This window comes from Dasypus novemcinctus, chromosome 11, assembly GCF_030445035.2.
Source record: "Dasypus novemcinctus isolate mDasNov1 chromosome 11, mDasNov1.1.hap2, whole genome shotgun sequence".
Lineage (NCBI taxonomy): Eukaryota > Metazoa > Chordata > Mammalia > Cingulata > Dasypodidae > Dasypus > Dasypus novemcinctus.
The window spans coordinates 19,907,631-19,929,044 of record NC_080683.1 but is presented as its reverse complement, the minus strand read 5'-3'; the positions used below and the strand labels follow the sequence as shown (position 1 = coordinate 19,929,044).

The window sequence follows — 21,414 nt, the reverse complement described above, 5'->3', positions numbered from 1 at the left end:
AACTGAATCAAATGTATACTTCTTAAAAGAAACAAATAATTTGACTCATCATGATTTATAAAGCAAATTAAATTATATATACAAATCTAATACTATATTAGTTCTTGCTTTCTAACAACCTTATATTCATCTACGACAGGGGTTCTCAAACAAGTGTCCACGGACCCCTTGATTTCAGGTAGTCCATGAGCTTGAAGTGAAAACTCAAAATAACATTATTCTTGTGGGGATGTGTTGGTGCAGGTGTGAAATATTTATTAAACAATACACAGTACAGTGTAGACTTAGTATGATTTTTATTTTGGTGTAGCATGTTCTGAGTGCAGTGGATAACTATCTGCAAAAAGACTGGTAAAGGAAAACGGACTTTGGCCCTGTGGTTAGGGCGTCCGTCTACCACATGGGAGGTCCCCGGTTCAAGCCCCGGGCCTCCTTGACCCGTGTGGAGCTGGCCCATGCGCAGTGCTGATGCGCGCAAGGAGTGCTGTGCCACACAGGGGTGTCCCCCGCGTAGGGGAACCCCACGCGCAAGGAGTGCACCCATAAGGAGAGCCGCCCAGCGCGAAGGAGGGAGCAGCCTGCCGAGGAATGGCGCAGCCCACACTTCCCATGCCGTGCCGCTGACAACAACAGAAGCGGACAGAGAAACAAGACTGCAGCAAAGAGACACAGAGAACAGACAACCGGGGGAGGGGAGGGGAATTAAATAAATAAAAATAAATCTTTAAAAAAAAAAAAAAAAGACTGGTAAGGGTGGTGGAGATGGTAATATGACACCATAGGAAAAGTCGAATTTCTAAATGTGTGCCGAAAATGACTGTTTGAACAGATGTTGAACTGTGGTAGATTATCAGGTATTGAAATTATGGGAAAGTTGCAAAACTATCCACCACTACATTCTGAGAAGCGGTCCGTGGTTTCCACCTGACTGCAAGGGAGGGGGTGGTCTGTGAAACAAAAAGGTTAAGAATCCTTGATCTATGAATATAAATATATGTGAATAAAGTAAAAGTGAGGAAACATTTAAAAGAATTTCTTAATCTCTACCATGTTACACAATGGGAATTTAAGATACATTTTTAACATGTATCCTCTAACATTTATTAATTTGATAATAATTTATTAGATACCTAATATGTACATAGTCCTGTGCTAGGAGTGAAAGGCCAAGATGAAAGCGATATGGACCACATCCCAAAGGAAGTTAAAAGAAAAAATTAATACTTACATATTTCTTACAAAATTAAAGGACATATGAATTTGGAGGAAGACAAAATTACTTTTTTTTTTTTAAAGGAGTACCGGGGATTGAACCCAGGACCTTGGACATGGGAAGCAGGCATTCAACCACTGAGTTACTGCCATTTCCCAACAAAATTGCTTTAAATTGGAGGATGACTGGTACCAACTTAATGAAGGTAAGATATCCAAGCTGGACCTTGAGAATCCATACAATTCAGACATGAGAAGATGAAGCAGAAGAACAATCCAGGAGAATATAATAAGAATAAAAATTTGGAAGAATCAACTATAAGACACAAACACAGGCCAGCAGGTAAGGAAAGAAAGATGAACTAGGACCAGGACATAAGCACTTCACACATCAGGTGGGAGAAGTTAATGACCTGAAAATGAATGAAATTAAAGAAAACAGAAATATGGTGTCTTCATGACTAGAAGGGCAATAGAAATAGAAAAATCAGAAGAACAGGAAAAGAAGATGACAATTTAATTGGGACATACTAAGTCTAAGTTGTTCGGGGTGGAACATACAGGGAGAAGCATAGAAGCTGACAGTAGAAGAGTTAGATTTAGAGGGGAGATGCCCTAGAAACTTATCACTAGATTGATGGGTGTGGATAACCACAAGGTAAATGTGCAGAGAGGAGGGCCAAGAATAGTACTGAAGGAACGCCTAAATTTAGATTACAAGAAAGGAAGAGGTTATTTGCTTGCAACGAATGAACCCCAAATGAAAAGAGAAAAAGACCACAGTAGATCAAAAAGGCACCTGGATCAGGCAAGGCTGCTTTTCCTTATTTCTAAGTAAGAGAAGGGAAGGAGCCAATTTAAGAGTGAAAATGAAGTGTTTCAGCATTTACAAAGTATTTTTACATATATAAATTCCTTTCACTAACAGAATTGAAATCAATTCCCAAGGTTACACAGTATGACTTAATCCCTAAAATCCAAGGCTCTGAATTCTGGCTTCAGTTAAAACTATCAATTCAATGCTGAGAATGTTATTTTCATCATTCTAAACCCTAGTTCCTCATCCTTAAAATAGGAACAGTTATCCTTACAGGTTGTTATGCACAGCCAATGAGTTACTGTACAGAAAGTGCTAAACCTAACTGTCACTAGTTAAGAACTCAAAGTTAGTCACTACTGTAAGTCAAAAAGGAAGCCCATATTTTCTAATTCCAAGTCCCAAATTCTTTCTATATTACAATACTGACAAAGGAAAAAGGACAAGTAATGAAGCAAGATGAAAAAGAGGAGGAATATGAAAATATGAAACTGGAGAAAAGGAAGAGCCTCTGAAAAACACGAAGACAAAAATTTCTGAGATAGGCAGAAAGAAAAATATGAGGACTAATAAAGGTTGGTGAGGAGAAGAGGTAAGGAATATAAAGAAGTGAAGTTGCCAGTCATTACCAGAGAGTAAGGACAATGGTATTGTAATTACAAACTCTCACCAATATCCGTTCCATCACATTCCTCCCACCAAAAAAGTTTAACTGACAAAAAGAGTAAAAGCTAAAGAATAATCTAGGGACTGAATAACACAGTGAACCCACAAGCAGTTGAGAACTGTGGTTAAGGTTACAAATGCAAGAGAGTCCTTCTGTGAGCTAGAGCAGATGTACATCACTATTGCAGGGTGATGTGAATATGGAGAAACATGGGAAATCTAAAATTGGTGTGACCTATAGACTGCGGTTAACAGCAATAGTATAATATTCTTGCATCAATGCCAAGTTGTACTGTGTTGATAATGGAGGTATATGGAAAAAGTATGCCAAATGTATGCTATGAACCATGATTGGTAATAACAGTCTGATGATATTATCTCATAATCTGTAACAAATGTTCCACCAGGGTGTGGAGTTGTACAGGGAAATCTATACATCTGTATATCTGTATGACTATTGTGCAAGTTCACAATATCTGTAACAAAAATACATTAAAAAAATAGTATGGGTTGGGGGAAAAATATATGAAATGTAAGATAAGGGATAAACTTGGTAGTAATATTTGATGATGCTCTTGCATAGTTTGTAACAAATGTTTCACACAAATGCAAAGAGTTGATGAAGGGGTGATGTATGACACCCCTGTAAATCATGTATGTTTATCTTGTAAGTTCACAATATTTACTATACATTTATTATGTGTGTTCATGTGTCAATGATATACGTCAATAAAAAAATTTAAAAAAAATATTATAACTAAAGGAAGAAATAGTGCTGTATGCAAAAGATCTGGAAGTGGGGTTCTTACAAGGAAAATAACATACGTGTTTTATTTATTAATATATACCTGGCATGACACACAGTTTCCAAGAAAGAGTGCTCAACAAATATTTGCTGAATGAATTAATGAACAGAATCTGACAGATTAAATGGCTGCCAAGGAGCAGGTAGTGCTCAACTAAAGTACGATGGCATAAATTTGTAGTGGAACCAATCATCCCATTGGAATAAGTTGGGAAAAACAAGACCAGTTAATGCTGTCTGAAATCTCAATTCTGGGAAAATTAAATTACCTCTAGCTTACTTCTCATTAATTTCTCTTCTTCCAAATCTTTACGTAGTTTTTCCAGTTCTTTCCTACAAATAAAATATTACTGGTAAGCATTTCAATTAAACAATATATTTGACTAATATTAATAGGATATCTATTATCCGTGTGAGGATTTGAAGCTAGATGGACCTCAGAAGACTATGTTCTTAAAGTTAATCCATTACTGTAGGCATGGACTGTTGTGGGCTGGAACCTTTGATTAGGTTACTTCGGTTAAGGGCTTTTTGATTAGATCACTTCAGTAAGGCCTGGCCCAGACCGGAGACCTTTATAAATGGGACGAATTCAGAGGAAGAGGTAGAAAGCCTGAAGCAAGAAGTTAAAAAGCAGTTAAACCCAGAGAGAAGGGAGATTCTAACGGATTTCACCCTGCTCCTTGCCATATGACAGAGGAGTCCAAGATCACCAGCAGCCAATCTTTGGAGAGAAAGAATCACCTGTTGGTACCTTGATTTGGTCATTTTCATGGCCTTAGAACTGTAAATTTTTAAGCTAAATAAATCTCCACTGTAGAAGCCAACCTATTTTTGGATATTGCATTTCAGCAGCCTAGCAAACTAAAATACAGCCTCTCACAACATGGAGAAAGTTGTTTGTGTTGTTTTTTTTTAATTAGAAAAACTGTGGTTTTACAGATCATGCATGAAGTTCAGGATGCTAATATACCACCCCATTATTACCCTGTTTGTGATACATGTGCTACAACTGGTGAAAGTACACTTTTATAATTGTACTATTATAATTTAGGGTTCACTGTTTGTGTTGGGCAGCTCCATGGATTTTTTAAAAATTTTTATTCTAGTGCTATATATACAACCTAACATTTCCTCCTAAACATTAAAGCATAAATATTTCAGTGCTGTTAACTACATTCATAATGTTCTGCTACTGTCACCATCATCTAGTAATCAAACATTTCCACCAATCCTAATAGAAACTCTGTAAATTGTAAGCCATAACTCCTCACTCCCTTCTCCCCCACTGTACTACCCCCTATCCCCTGGTAACCTATTTCTAATTCTGACACTATAAGGATATTTACTCTATTTCCTATCACTAATACAATATTTGTCCTTTATGTTTGGTTTATTTCACTCAACAATATGTCTTCAAGATTCACCCATATTGTTGCATGTATCAGAACTTCATTCTTTTTTATGGCTAAATATTCCATTGTATATATATATATAGACTTAATTTTATTTATCCATTTATTGGTTGATGGACACGGGTTGCTTCCATCTTTTGGCAACTGTGAATAAAAGTTGTTATGAGCATTAGTGTGAAAATATGTGTTCATATTTCAAAAATATGCTTTCAAAAATTTTTTTGGGTATATACCTAGAAGTAGAATTGTGGGGTGATATGGTAATTCTATACTTAACTTTCTGGGGAATTGTCAAACCGTCTTCCACAGCAGCTGCACCTTTTACATTTCCACTAGCAATGAACTGAATTTTTCTATTTATCTAAATCCTCTCCAACATTTTATAATTTTCTGTGGGTTTTTTTGTTTGTTTGTTTTTTGGTTGTCTTTTTTTAAATAGTAGCCATTCTAGTGGGTGTGAAATAGTATCTCCTTGTGGTTATTATGGTATGCCTTTCCCTGGCTAACGATGTTGCACATCTTTTCATCTGCTTTTTGGCCATTTTGATATCCTTTATGGAGAAATGTCTACTCATTTTTGCACTTTTTAAAGGGAGACAGCCATGCTGAGTGAGAAAAGTTCCATGTTCTTTAGCTTGAATGGTCCATTTAGACAGGTAAAAATTCAGCAAAACAATAGCAAACTTTTCTGAGATAAAGGCATTTTAAAATGATTATAAAGCAATTCATGATTTTAAAAAAAGAAAAAATAACTGGCCTTTAGAAGGCTGAAGATTCCAGAGGTCATTCCAAAACTGACTTCTTCTGATGCTTTCATTATTAGAAAACCACTTCTCAACAATGGAGTAAATTTTCTATTGACCATACTTTTAAAATAGTATTTAATTCAAATTATCTAGAGCTTATTCTGGTTTTGTGGTAAAAATGCTTATCTAAACTAACTCTTCATATTTCCATAACTTTATGTCTAAACTAAATAGTGTTTCCTTTTATAATCATTCTATTATTCTTTGTGTATTACATATTAAATTTATATCTAAATTAGGCCCTATTCTTAAGATATTTATCCTGCTCTATTTAACCATATAATAGTGTACATTCTACTTTTGCATTTCGATTTGATAATTTAATACTATTCTTTTTTCTTTTAGATTTATTTTTTATTTATTTCTCTCCCCTTCCCCGTCCCCCCCACCAGTTGTCTGCTCTTTGTGTCCATTCGCTGTGTGTTTTTCTGTATAAGTTTGGGTTCTTGTCAGCAGCACCAGAATCTGTGTTTCCTTTTCTGTTTTTGTTGCATCATCTTGCTGCATCAGCTCTCCATGTGTGCGGCGCCATTCCTGGGCAGGCTGCATTCTTTTTTTTTTTTTCTTTCCCCGCGCTGGGTGGCTCTCCTTACGGGACACACTCCTTGCGTGTGGGGCTCCCCTACGCGGGGGACTCCCCTGCATTGCATGGCACTCCTTGCATGTATCAGCACTATGCGTGGGCCAGCTCATCACATGGGTGAGGAGGCCCTGGGTTTGAACCTTGGACCTCCCATGTGGTAGGCTGATGCCCTATCATTGGGCCAAATCCACTTCCCACTACTCATTTTTATTGATCTTTTTAAAAACATTTAAAAATGTACAATTTTTACATAATGTTTTCTTTTAACAAGAATGGGATCAATTATAGATCTCAATCAGCAACTTTTCTACTGAGTAACAGATTACTGATGTATTTGTCAATCTTCCTCATAGTTTAATGTTAATCTTCCTCATTTTTCTTAATGGCTTGTTCTCTGCATTTTAGTTTTGTTTTTGTTTTTTTTAATTAGAGAAGTTAATAAGCTAACAGAACAATCATGCACAAATTCAGGATCCCCATATTCTACCCTATTATTTACACCCTGAACTGGTATGGAACATTTGTTACAAATGATGACAGTACATTTGTATAATTGTACTTAACCACAGTCAATGGTTTAGTTTCCGGCTCACTGTAGAGTAATTTCATGGAATTTTTTTTTACTGTATATACAATCTAACATTTTCCCTTTTAATAACATTCAGATACATATGACAATGCTGTTAATTACATTCACAATGCTGTGCTATCATCACCACCATCCATTACCAAAACATTTCCATCATTTCAAATAGGAAACCCCGTACATTCTAAATCTTAACTCCCTATTCCCTATTCCTACCCCAACCCCTGGTAACATATATTCTAGATTCTGACTCTATTGAGTTTGCTTGTTCTTTATTTCTTTATTAAAAAGGGAGGGGAGGGGCCTATAGTAGGTGATCTTTAAATTTTATTTTAGATATAAAGTACCTAACTTTCAGTTACAAATAGCTCACCCTATACCATATCAGACGCTTTCAGAGTTAAGATAAAGGCCTTAGAGATCATCTATCCTAACCCATTCATTTTCTAATATCCACCTCCAACACTAACAGCAACAGTGACCAAGGTCCTCTGAGAAGTTGAATATATATATGGATACACACTAGATTCCAAGTACAACTATGGTTTTCCTAATATTTTCAAGAAATTACCTGTGTTTGACCAGATGATTTCTAGCATAAAATTATAGGTATATAACTATCTTTTTATATTCAGGCAACTGCAGCAAATTTTCCAGATCTAGTTATTTGCCAAAAGGAGAAAAGAAAAGCACAAGTAATGAAACTTTCTTTTGAAAATATACTAATAAAAGAGACTTGGCAGAGTCGAATTTTACTTAATATGGATTAAAAGCATTGTTTATACATACGTGAAGTAGTACTCAAAGAAGAAAATAATGACTACTTACCCATGATCCTTTTTCAATGCTTCTACAAGGCACAGCAATTCAATAATCTGTGCTTTAAGTTCATCCATGGGATTTTTTTCCCCATCATCTGTTTCTACTTTAGCTTTGATTTCTAATGGAGTTAGGAAAACAGCCGTATTTGGTTTAGAAGAAGCACTTGAAGCTGTTGAAAGGTACACAGATGGCTAAAAAGATATAAAAATAATGTTTTCTTTCTCATTTTATTTGTATTTATAGTTAATAATATATTTATGTTAAAAAGATTTTTATAGCAAGAAAATAATTAAAGTAATACTTCAAGATAAAAGGGAAATTTGGAACTTCAAAAAGCAGTTTGATGTTCATAACTGGAAAACCCACCATAAAACCAAAGAAATAATTTGCTGCCCTATTAAGTGGAATGGGTTTCGTAAAAATGCCAAAGGCTATATTTAAAATAATATAAAATAAAACCATTAGATTTATCTTATGAATGGTTTGTCAATAGAGCATATAAAGGCAAGAATACATTGGCAGCATTATTAAGATGTTTTGATTCTACATATAAAATACTTAGCTTCATATACAGAAAGAGCTTGAATGAGTAAATGTCCTGACACCCTTGTATTATTCCACTAAAATAAAAGCAAGTAATTTTAATACAATTTCAATCAATTAGTGACAGCTCAGAATCAAATTAAGCATATTTGATAAACTGGAAAAGCAGCCAAATACTGTGAATTGAGGAGTAATTTAGGAGGAAACATGACTTTCTTAAATATGAGATGTATGGCATTTTGGTAAAATTCTCTTAAATAAAATGGAAAGATACTAGAAAAGATTAACATGATGTAATAGATGGAAGAATCTATTTATTCTCCTTTTTATTCCAGTATATACTGAATGTTTTTTAGGGTGCCAAGCAACAGTTAGGTTGAAGATAAAGAGTAAACAAGACCTGTTTTTTTTTTTTTTACCTTAAGAGTATATATATGTTTAACGGAAAAATGAAAGAATGTGAAAATGACTTAAAAAGATATGTACTGAAGAATAACTTCAACAACTTATTTTTTTTTAAAGCAGGAATTACTTTATTTCTTGGTAGAGTAAATAATTCTTCCTAAAGGACAGCTTAAATTCCACAATTCTGATGTTCACAAAGAATCCTAAAGTTATACAAATCTCATACCAACAACACACCTTACCTTTGGAGAGAGGCATGTATCCTTCTTAAATTCAGATGGCTTTAGCTTGGCACTATCTTCTTCTTCTTTTGGTAACTTCAAAATTTTTTCTGGACTGTGAGTTGGCTAAATGATTTTTTTTTAATCAAGGGACAGCATAGATAAAAGAAGGAAAAAGCAGTAAGCAATTGAAAAATAAAGCAAATAACATTTATTCCTTTCTTTTCAGGTGCTACTGTTCCTTATAGTCCATTACTGTTAACAGGACTACACAATTTGAAGCTGAATAGCATATTTGCATAACTTGAAGACAAAAACCACATGCCTGTTGGTTACAAAAATTTTCCTCAGGTAGATGATTTAAAGCAAGATAGTGCACATATATATCAACACTAAGGTACTATCCCTAGCCGAAGCAATATACAGAAAGCATAAAAAGAAATTACATTCTGATATACTGGGAGGACAAATACTACAAAAGCCACTGAATATTTCAGGAAAAAAAATCTTCACATTATTTTCTGAATTATCTATCCCTCAATTCTAATTGTTGTTATACTGTTAGATAAAGCAGATTATCTCCCTGTCCCCCTCTTACCCTGTCGTCTGTGGTTATGATCTAACCCCCAAATTCTGATTAAATAACTTTCCATTCCAAGCCTGCTAAAATACAGATCTCCCTCCCACCTATCACTTTAAAGGCAAGTTTTTGCCATTTGAGAATAACAGCTTTCTGCCTGTTTTTAAACTTTGGTGCAGCTATAAATTCTCTCTCATTTCTCTCTTTAAATGGACTCGCGATTTGTTAAATTTTCTATTTTAAGTCACTAATTGTAACTCACAGAATGTCCACCATTGAAGCGACCAGGCAACCTTCTTCCAGGCATCTTCGGTCTATTTGCAGTGAGATGTAGTAAGTTTTCTGAGGAGGCTATATCATCAAAATTTACAAGATCTGGAGAATAAAAATAAACATCTACTACCAAGGGGTAACTACAAATTTTAAAAGATAAAAAAGAAAGTTTTGAAAACTGTAAATTAAAACAGTACCTACTTTCAAGGACTTAACAAGTTGGAACTGTGCTTTTCATATGCATTTGGAAAACGACACTCACCCTTAAAAATAATCACTTTCACCTGACACATTTTATAGTATAAGACTTTAAAAATAAAGTACATGATTCTAGTAGAGATTTAGACCTCAACAAAAAGTTTTTACTGAAAGATATAAAAATAGTCCCAGAAATCTACATTATAAGTTGTAATGGTAGAAAAAGCTGCCATCTTAAGTTCTTGCTTATAAAAAAACCCCAAAAAAACATGATTTCTTAAGCTCAGAATTACAACATATCAAAAAATTTATACATAAAATTCATTATAATCTTCAATTAATATTCCAATATTCAAATTTTAAGGGTTCAACTATACCTGGCAGCTGCCCATTTTTCATTTGCATTTTTTAATGTAAAGTAAAAGCATAATTTATTGTGACTTGATATATGCATCTATGTATGTGCACTGTACACTATAGCTGGGATTGAAACTATTCATTATTCAGTGCCTCTGTGCTTAAACACTATCATGTTTAGGAATCAAAAGATAGTTATAAATCTAAAGCAAATCAGATACCAAGGGAAATGCTATATAGATTATCACCTTGCTTCCCCACCAAAAGGTTGGTTGATCTTTCAACACTTTGGTGTAAAGATAAACCTCGGTAATTCACATCCCTGAAACAATAGTATAATACCTTGCCTTTTTCTAAATGATCCAGAAAACCTTGCAGAGGAGTTGATTGTGAATTATGAAAATGTATGTATGTGATACAAGAAGCCTAGGGGTAAATTCCCAATACTTCCATTGTTAATATAACCTTCCTTTAAGCCCAAATTCCAAACCAGAGATACCAAACATACCCAAGATATTCTATACAGAAGCAGACATCCATGGGCTCTTGCAGATTTGGATTCATTATTCTGGTTACCATTTCCCTAGATGTCTGTAATATATTGTGTCAAATATTTAGAAGTCCCAACTCAGTGATTTTTTATGGAGATTTAAAGACAGTCATCATCAAAACCCTCAAAGTTGCATATCTAAAGTAATTTACGTACAGATTTTTTTTTCTTTTGAGGAATGGAGAATACAAAAATAAGGCAGGGAAAGAGGCATCAATGTTGGACAATAAGCATTTCATAACAACTGAAATTTGTAGAATACTGTTCTCTTTCATCTTCACATCCTGGGATTACTTTAGGTGTTCTAGCTTGGATCAAATCATTAAGCTAATATATTGTAATAGGCACTCTAATGTACTTGGTTTAATTTTTGTTTTGCCTAATTCTATAATTGTAAATAATTATAAAATGCAACGAATCATAATAAGAATACAGTGGCTTTACTGGAAAATGAATTGTATAATACAAAAGAGCTTGAATTTAAATATACATTTAAATATTGTTATTTTATCTATAAATAACACAAAGAAAATAATATTTTAAAAGGATAAATCAGAAACATGTTATAGTTTGAACAGTTAAAAATCACTTTTTACACTAATAAATAGGTTTTGATGACCTACAAAAAACTCTGAAAAGTGCAACCTAATCATTTTGGCCTGTGGAGATTATTTTCAAATGCATATTTAAGCAATTTGCAGAATGAAAAAGAAACAAACATAAAAAACATAGAAAGAGATGAAGAAAATGAAATAGGATTTAAAAAAAGGTAGATTTACAAAATTATATACCATGCTCATGTAAAATGCTTCCATGTATCGACTTTCGAGCTATTAATTCCAATACAAAATTTTTACTATTCTAAAACTCTCTCAGGTTCTCCATTTAAGTTATTAGGTGAGAAAAATAAAACAGTGCACATTCTTTTGGCTTATGATATATCTGAACTTTTAAATTTACTCGAGTGATCACAGTGGATTTACATTGTACACAGTAGAAAAGGCACGACAACCCATAACACTTGAAATCACATTGTCACTCTGCCAACTACTTACACTTCTACATGTTGCCTAGGAAGACATGGAATTTTTAAAAATAAAAATGAAACATCCAATCTTTGGAGAAAATAAACTGACATTTACGGTTTGTGAATTTTAAAAAAAAGTTTTACCAAAAGAGTATTTTAGACTGACTAGGAAAATATTCCAAAATGAACTTTATTTTAAAATGGAAAACCAAAAGGGTTACAATAGACAGACAGACACGTACACTTTCAGTAAAATTATAAAGAAAAATTTTTGTGCACCACCTATTTATATTGATTTCTTTTATAAATTGTTATCTTACCAAAATGGAGAAAGGTAGGATAATTTCCTGACAGGTAAGAAGGGAAACATGGCAAACAGGCTAGGAAACAAAATCTGGAAAGAAAAGTCAAGGATAGGAATGTCTAGAAAAAAGACTGAACCAAAAAATTATTATACAAAGCAGGAAAAAGAAACAGTTGCAGAATGAATAGAATCATTTCAATATTCAGTATATGTCATTGTGAACTATCTAAATTTACATAAACTGTATACTGGATGTTAGATTTATTCCTTTATCTTTCAAAAGACAAAGCTCTAAACAGTATATTCATTTTAATATACATTAAGCTAAAAGGAAGCCCTTTTAAAATTTACTGAACACAAGACAGCTTCCAAAACTATGTCTTAGAGGATGACTTTTAAGAGGCCAGAATAATAAATCAAGAGATTAACATTTCATTATATAATTATAACTATAATTAATCAACCTTTTAGGTAAATTTTGGTCTTCAGCACATGACAGTAGTTACAACAAGTAGGCAGTTTTAATTCTATGGTATAAAAAAGAAAAATATGCCATATAGCCAAATATTACTTTTAAATATCTCACTATAAAAATATGACTTAATACAATCTTAAAAATATTTCACACACAAATAAACGAAAATTCATTTTAAGTCTTATATGATCCTATAGCTTTATATTATCAAGGAAGTTAAGGTTAACAATTAACATTTTAATCTCTACCCACATTCCCCCATGTAAGGGTAGTTCTTCATTTTTGGATGTTTGTTTGTTTTTTTGGTTTTTTTTTTTTTTTGGTACCCTAGTTCAGATACAGTCTCTTTTTTTTAGTGTCAATAGGCATCTTACTAGAAAAGACCCACAATAAAATCTTTCTGTAAGAAATAAATGGATAACTATTGGGGAAAAATTCAAACAAAAATGCATCAACTATCAAACTGAAATGAAAGGAAAGGCTTTTAATCCTAGAAAAAATTATCACAGAAAAAAAAAAAAAGGATGAAAATACTATCTACTTTCTCAGCTGTTTTCTCAATGTAATAGCTATGTTACTACTACATTTTCTATCTTGTATTTAAAAGTAATCTGAGAACAATTTTGGTTCTCTGCAAATTTACTACTTTAGAATTATATACCATGAGGACTTTATAATTAAAGTTAAATTAAAATCCACTTTCTTAAATAACAAAGCCAATGTTCTTTTTACTATACCATTCTATCTCAAATTATCTTACATAATAAAGAAGTTTTCAATAAGAAATGTACATGTAAGAAGAGATACAATTTGAGCTTTCTGAAACTTATACTACAGGGCTAGTTTCATATGTTAGTAAAAATAAAAATTTTAAACCTCAGACTAAGCCAAATATATAAATTAAAAGATGCCTCAACCTAATGCTGAATTTGAAGCTATCTTTGACCCAGGACACTTTTTTTTCTTTCTTTCTTTTAATGTTTTAACACCTCACAAAGGATGTAAAACTCTTTATAGCACAACTAAGAACATATGACAATATAATGAAAAAAAGGAAATAAGAAGAGACTCTGAATTTAGGTTTGGGACAATAACAATTTGCTGCCTGCAAAAAACTATGCTTTTATTTTAATACATTATCTGTGACTAAAACAGTAATGAGGATATAACACTTGCACAGTAAATACTTAGCATGCTTAACATGTTTAATATTAATTCAATTTCCAAACTTTTAATTTTCTGTCCTGAGGATGTTATTGTCGTACATCAGGATGTTACAGGATGTTATTGTGGTACATCAAAGGTAGCCAGATAGTAGAAGGAACAAAGAATAGCTTGAAAGTTAACTGGAATGCCTATGGACCTAGTTTTCTCACCTAGCATAAGTCTCAGCGTCTTTGATTACTTCCTTACTTATTTGAAGAAACAAATAGACCAGATATTAGATGTTTTCAAACACTGACTGATAAAGCCTCCTTGTTTTAAAATGAGGAGTAAATAATGGGTATGGATTTAAAAGTTAAGACAGGAATAGGGATTAAAAACAAAGTTTAAAACAAAACAAAACAAAACCAGAACTCTTCAAACTCCAGTAGTTACATGTGTTATCATTTCTGATTATATGTCTTACTAGTAATTTTATATAATAGGAAAAGATAATTTTGAGTGAAAATTTAATAACTGGCCTAATTTTTTTAATGTCTACTACTCTAAAACTAAGTAAAGCATTTGTTCAAGAATGACACAAATTAACAGAAAAACACAGGGTCTAATACTATTCCTTCAACTTCCAAAGGGACTCATCAAAACCTAAGACTTTTTAAATAAAGGTACCAGAAAATTGTGGATAAGAAAGCAATGAATTTATAATTAAAATCATTGTTGTTAAAATTAGGCAACTAACCTTTTTTCCTCCAAGTATTACTTTTGAAAATATATTTCTATCTACATTTTAAATCATAAATGAAAACAGAATGAACTGACAGAATTCTATATATTTTTTACCACTAATCTCATTAAAACAGAGTATGAAGAGGATTTTTGTTATTTTTCATTTAATTAACAGTAAATAAGGACAATTTTCACCAGATAAAACATATTGAATATTCTTACCTCTAACATACAATCAGCATCTCAATTCCCAGTAATTTATAATGACTATGGTTTTAATCACAGCACACAAGATCCAAATATATAATGGAAGTATCTATAAAACACTCAAATTAAAAGACTAAAGGAGTCCATGTATAAGTCAAAGCTTTTGTATTAGCAAAACTGAGAAAATGGAAGAAAAATAAAATCATCTGAAAAATCAAAATACAGCAGCAAATATTACAATACAGTTACAAAAAGCATCTAAGTGTAACTGCCCTTCAAGTTGTAATGTAAATATATGAAATGCTATCACTGAAGATAAAAAGGATAATATTAAATAAATTTTTAAATTGTAAAAAATATAAAGGAGATTCCAAGAGTTTTCTGTGGATTTATGTGAACTTGGATATGTGATGTATCTCTAGCTTAGTTTGTTTGAAAACAAAGTAAGAGAAAAATATCTGCCTTCTAGGGTTACTATAAAGATAAAATAAGAACATATGTTTAAAAAAAAAGTGCTTTGAAAAAGTAAAAACTAAAAACAAATGCAAAGTACCATAAAAAATAATAACCATACACAAAGTAATGACTGCACTATGCTTTTAATAGTGAGAGCTTTATCAAGACTTCTGTTTCAAGTTTTGCATTTTACAACTAAAAGGCCTGGGAAAAGTTCAGTTTAGAACTGAATAACGAGAATTAAAAAACTTAAGGAACAACATTTAGCAAAATAGTAAAGCCTGCTGATACAAAATAGAGAGATTCAGAAAGCCTGTATTTCCTATGCTAGAGACAAAAGTATCTTCCTCATTAAGTGGCAAATAAAAATATTCTTCTTTAAACATAAACTAGTGCTGCCACTGAAAGAGGTGCCATCTCCTTATTTTTAAACCTTTAAAAATAAAATACATTCATCTCTGCCTAAGTCATTCTTTGTTGAATGGATAGACTGATAGATGATCTTTTAACATCCATCTCATTCCTCTGTCCAGTAAGAAAACTTAGGTGAACCATAAACATTGGGCCATTTATCTTCTTTTAGTTTCATTTTTCCATTTTGGCGACAAATTTTAAACAAAATTCTTTTGATTTCCACTATATTGTAGAATTTCTCACAAATTGCATACACAATTCGCTTGTTTTAAATACTTGCTGAAAAATATATTGACAACTTTTTATTAATGCACTACCTTTCTGCATGTTGACTTACCTGTTTCTTTAGAACTCCTTATTGCAATGGAATCTAGTTCTACTGATTTGGGTCTAAGTGGTAACTGTTCAGAATCTAGCTTAGGTTTTGATACTGGCTCTGTTTCAAATTTTGATGAAATGGTAGAAACTTCCCCATTAATCCTGAAATGAGAAAAATAAAGATATGCAAAACTCACTTCTTTGTGGAATATGTATGACCATCTATTAAAACTATGATTTAAAACATTAAAGAGGGAAGCAAGCAGATTTGGCCCAATGGATAGGCGTCCGCTTACCACATGGGAGGTCCAAGGTTCAAACCCAGGGCCTCCTGAATGCATGTGAGGAGCTGGCCCACGTGCAGTGCTGATGCACGCAAGGAGTGCCATGCCATGCAGAGGTGTCCCCTGCATCGGGGAGCCGCACAGCAAGGAGTGAACCTTGTAAGGAGAGCTGCTCAGTGCAAAAAAAGTGCAGCCTGCCCAGGAATGGTGCAGCACACATGGAGAGCTAACACAGCAAGATGACGTAACAAAAAGAGACACAGATTCCCACAGAAGAACACACAGCGAATGGACACAGAGAGCAGACAAATGGGGGGACGGGGAAGAGGAGAGAAATAAATAAATAAATCGTTAAAAATAAATAAATAAAAACATTAATGATTTCAATAGCTTAACAATGATTATTTTCTGTTCTATAAAACTACTTCCACAAAAGTAAACCTCTGCTCTAAAACTGATCACCACATAATCAGAAATGTTGAAAAAAAAAAAAAAAAGAGTATATTCACCAAGAATGAATATAAGATTAACATTTAACAGAAAGTAAGAAAGTTTAAAATTTACTCTGGGATTTAGAAAGACAGTAAAGGCGTTTAGGTTAAAGACAGGTAAATCGATTTCAAATTTTAAACTTACTTGGCTACAGGAGGTGGTGGAGGAACTGGTTTTTCAGGTCGTTTTGGGTACACTGTTCCAGGAGATCTTAGTAGATTATTGGCTTTGGCAGGAGGAGTAGGCTTCTTGGGTGGGACTAGTGGAGCAGCTGGTTTAGAAGGTTTCTGTTCTAGGGCTGATTTTTCATCTAGTAATTTTAAAAATACATACATATATATATATATATATATATATATATATATATATATATTTAACAACAATCAAAACCGTTGAGATTTTCTAATAGAGTTGTAAAAGTATGAGAGAGAAAAACATTAACTCTCATTCTCTCAATCTACGTATGCATATATATAAATTTAATTTTGTTTTTAAAGTGATAACTTAATATAGTAAGCCCAAATATCAAAAAAAAAGTTTACTTTTTTGGGAGGGAAGAGGACCATTAATAATTTTGTAATTAATGATGTCTGCTTGTTACCTAAGATTCTTCAATATTAGGGGTATTATTCTATCTCAAATATAAGCACATATGGTTTTATTATAAGCAGCAAACAATGTTATCTAGATGTAAATCCAGACAGTTTTCTCAAACTGATCTATAAGGAACTGAAAATGAATAGAAACTCCAGTTCCTATATATATTTATAATTCTCATGACCAGGTATTTTATTAACACCACCTAGTTAGCAATTCTACGAAACATATTTCCATTTTACAGATAAAGTGGGAAAAAAACAATATTGAGAAACATTTTATTACATCTTCATAAAAACAATTTTATCAACAAAAAGGCATCGTACACTCTTGGTACTATATGTAATTACATACATAGTTCCTGATCTTTCAGGTACTAAAAACAATGGACACTTATGAACACATATGAAATATTCATGGAATACAGTGACTAAAATATAAATGTCTTAAGGTATACACCCCAAAAATAAGAATTGTAATACTGAATAATTTTCACAACTTACTTGGCCTTTGAAAAGAATGTCTGTCACAGAATTACAAATAAGTTTGTAAGATTTCAATCAGAAACTGGTGACCATGAATCCTGAACAAACACTGCAGGCCCCTGGGTAAACCCTTCCCTAAAAATTACAAGTTTCATCTTTCAACAATGAAAATACAAAATCCACTGTCTCAATTTTATCACTTATATAAAAGCTCCACTGGATCAATCACATGAAAAGACCGTTTAGTCTGTTTATAACTCTGGTCATCATATGGCATGAAAGTCTAATATATTTTACAAGAATTATATAAAATAGAGATGTTATAACACTTTAGGACACAGAAAGGGGTCAGGAGTTATTATAAAGAAAAACTGAATAAAAACAAGATAACAATGTATAGAGCTGACAATATATAACAAAATAACTGAAAAAAATGTCCTACGTTATAAACTACAGAGTATAGCTATATAATATGAACACTGTGCATAATTAATCTATTCATTCAGATGAGGGTTAGTGCCCTGCTACATGATTTGGAATAGAAAAATAATTAATAAACATTGTTGGCACCAAAGCATGAATATTTCATGTGCATAAACATTATGAACTTTAGAGATCAAGTTCCCCTCACGCCTCTTCCTAATTACTACACCAATATTCCTATCCAAAAGTGTCTTCTAAGAGTACAGACTACTCTCTGCCTATTTTTTAACTTTTCATCAAGGGACTCCTAAGATTCATGCTGGTGCATGCAGCTCTAGTTTATTCATTTGTTGCTGTATGGTATGTCAGGATATTAATATAGCTCAATTTATTTATTCCTTTGGCTTACAGACAGACATTCGTGTTGTTTCCAATTTGAGCCTCTACAAATAATGCTGGAATAAACTTTCTTAATGAGTATGTTGGTGCATATGTGAAGTACATATTTCTGCTGGGTATACAACTAGGAATGAAAATGCTGAAACAGGGTACAGGTATATTGTTAGTTCTCCAAATTGGATATACCAATTTCCATTCCCATCAACAGCGTATGAGAATTCTGCCTAATCTGTACCCTTGCCAACTTTTAGTACTGTGTTCTTTATAAAAATTTTAGTCATGTTTGTGAGTGTGTAGTAGGATCTTACTATGGTTTTAAATTGCATTTGCTTGATTAGTAATGAATTTGTTCAACTTTTCCTACTTTGATGGTTATTTGGCTATCCACCCTTAAAATAAAGCATCTATTTAAGACTCTTGCCCATTTTTTATTGGGCTGTCTTTTTCTTATTTATTTGTAGGAATCATTCATATATTCTGAATATGAATACCTTCTCAGTTATCTGTGTTGTAATATCACTTCTCCCCTCAAAAGCATACTTTTAATACTCCTAACAGTGTCTTTTAGTAACAGATAATACTATTTTTAGTGTAGTCCAAACAATCTCTTCTTTTATGATAGTGTCTTGTGTGTCAAAGTATTAAACAGTTCCCTACTCCAAGATGCAAAGATATAGATACGTGCTTATGTTAACTTCCAAAAAATTGTTTTTCCTTTCACATTTAGAGCCACAATCCACTTGGAATTTACTTTTATGCATGATATGAAGTAGGGTTCAATTTTACTTAACATCATTTATTTAAAAGAATGTTCTTTTCCCATTGCTTTATAGTGAAACTTTGGTCCTAAAGTAAGCACCTACTGATATATGGGTCTATTTCTGGATTCAAATCTGTATACACTGTGAGTATGGATAAAGATTTATTTATTTTTTATACCAGTATCAATTAACCAAACACCATTTACTTTATCTTTTCTCCAATGCAACTCTGTTATAAGCACATGGTCTTGAATGTCTCTCTTAATTCTTCATGCCTTATAGTCTACTTTGTCTTCTATTAATAAAGCTACACCAGCTTTCTTTTGATTTGTGTTTCCCCAGTGTGGTGGCTTGGAGGTATGTACTGCAGAAAAACACTTTCTTAAACTTAATTCATTGCCATGGGTATGAATCCATTTTAAATAGGACCTTTTGATTAAGTTACTTCAGTTAAGGTATTCCCAGGACGGATCTTAGTCATATTACAGAGTCCTTTATAAGAAAATAAAGTTCAGAGAGACAGAAAGTCACAGACGGAGCAGCCAGAAGCTGAAATCAATGGAATCGAATGAAGAAGGGAGAAGCCAGAAAAGGCCACCATGTGCCTTCCCCTGAGACAAGTAAAGGACCAACGATTGCCAGCAGCCAGTCCAGAAAGCCAGTCTTTGAGGAGAAAGTATCACCTTGATAATGCCCTGACTTGCACTTTTTCCTAACCTCAAAACAATAAGCAGGAAGCAGATGTGGCTCAAGCAATTGGGCTTCCGTCTACCATATGGGAAGTTCCAGGTTCGATTTCCAGGTCCTCCTGATGAAAGCGAGCTGGCCCACACAGAGAGCTGACGCAACAAGATGATGCAACAAAAAAGAGACACAGAGGAAAGGCAACGAGAGACACAACAAACCAGGGAACTGAGGTGGCTCAAGCAAGTGAATGCCTCTTACATTCGAAGGTCCCAGGATCAGTTCCCAGAGCCTCCTAAAGAGAAGACGAGAAGAGAAGACAAGCACAGAAGAATGTGCAGCAAGTGAACACAGAGAGCAGTAAGTGGGAGGCAGGGATAAATAAAATAAATCTTAAAAAAAAAAAAAAAAGGAGCAAATAAATTCCCATTGTCTAAGCCAAATGATTGCATGGTATTTGCCTGCGCACAAGGAAATTAAAATAGACTTTGGTACAAGGAGGAGGGTAGGTATTCATCTGCCCTTTCAATATAATCCTTCCTGAATCCTGATCATTAAGGTGTTTCTCATTTGCAGTATATCATTGGATGTTTTCTTTACTAAAGTCTAACAATCTTTCTTTTAATTAGAATATTTACTCCAATTACATTTTATGTAACTATTGATATAGTTGCTATCTTAATATTTACTACTTGTGTTGCCTTGTCTGTGTTCTCTCCTTTATTGTCTTCTTTGTATTTTTTATTATTTCATTTTTCCCTTACAGTTAGCTTATTAGTTATAAATTATTTTGCTATTTCTAGTAGTTACAACATACATTCTTGATTTATGAAGTCAAATACAAAGGACTTTTTCTATTTCCCCAACATTTTAACTTCATTTATACTACTGCTGTCTAATATGCTATGTTGTTTCAGTTTGTATTTGTGTGAAGACATACAAGACATTATTATTGTTGTATAAAGTCAATAAAGTCAGTATGTAGATTTACTCGCCTCTTTCCTATTTCGGTTCCTTTTCATTTCTGTATCTCTACCCTCACATTTGGAATGATTTCCCTTCTGCCTGAAGATATCCACTCCTGTGGATATGAACCCATTTTAAATAGGACCTTTTGAAGGTATTTTTAAATTAAGCTATAGCCCAAATGAATGAGGTTGACTCTTAATCCTATAATTGGAATACTTTAAGTTGGAAGTTAAACAGAAGAGAAAAAAAACAATGCCAAGTGCACAGCCATGTGACAGAAAAGCCAAAGACAGAACAATTGCTGGCAGGCAGCCCCAGAATGCTCCAGTCTTTAGTAAGAAAGTACCGCCTTGCTGACGCTTTGATTTGGGGCATTTCCTAGCCTCAGAA

The 21,414-nt window shown here is 33.1% G+C and overlaps 1 protein-coding gene across 6 annotated transcripts in view; it reads right to left on the bottom strand.

Annotated features, from left to right (window-relative positions):
- The window catches only part of CD2AP (CD2 associated protein), a 181,888-nt gene that overhangs the window by 3,791 nt on the left and 156,683 nt on the right, over positions 1-21,414 (bottom strand). For all 6 annotated transcript variants that reach the window (XM_058306855.2, XM_004452795.5, XM_012523058.4 and 3 more), the window contains 6 exons: positions 16,851-17,016; positions 15,950-16,092; positions 9,724-9,836; positions 8,903-9,007; positions 7,719-7,903; positions 3,770-3,833 (listed from right to left, as the gene is read on the bottom strand). In XM_058306855.2, the coding sequence (XP_058162838.1) occupies positions 3,770-3,833; positions 7,719-7,903; positions 8,903-9,007; positions 9,724-9,836; positions 15,950-16,092; positions 16,851-17,016 (776 nt within the window). The remainder of the gene's footprint in view (positions 1-3,769; positions 3,834-7,718; positions 7,904-8,902; positions 9,008-9,723; positions 9,837-15,949; positions 16,093-16,850; positions 17,017-21,414) is intronic.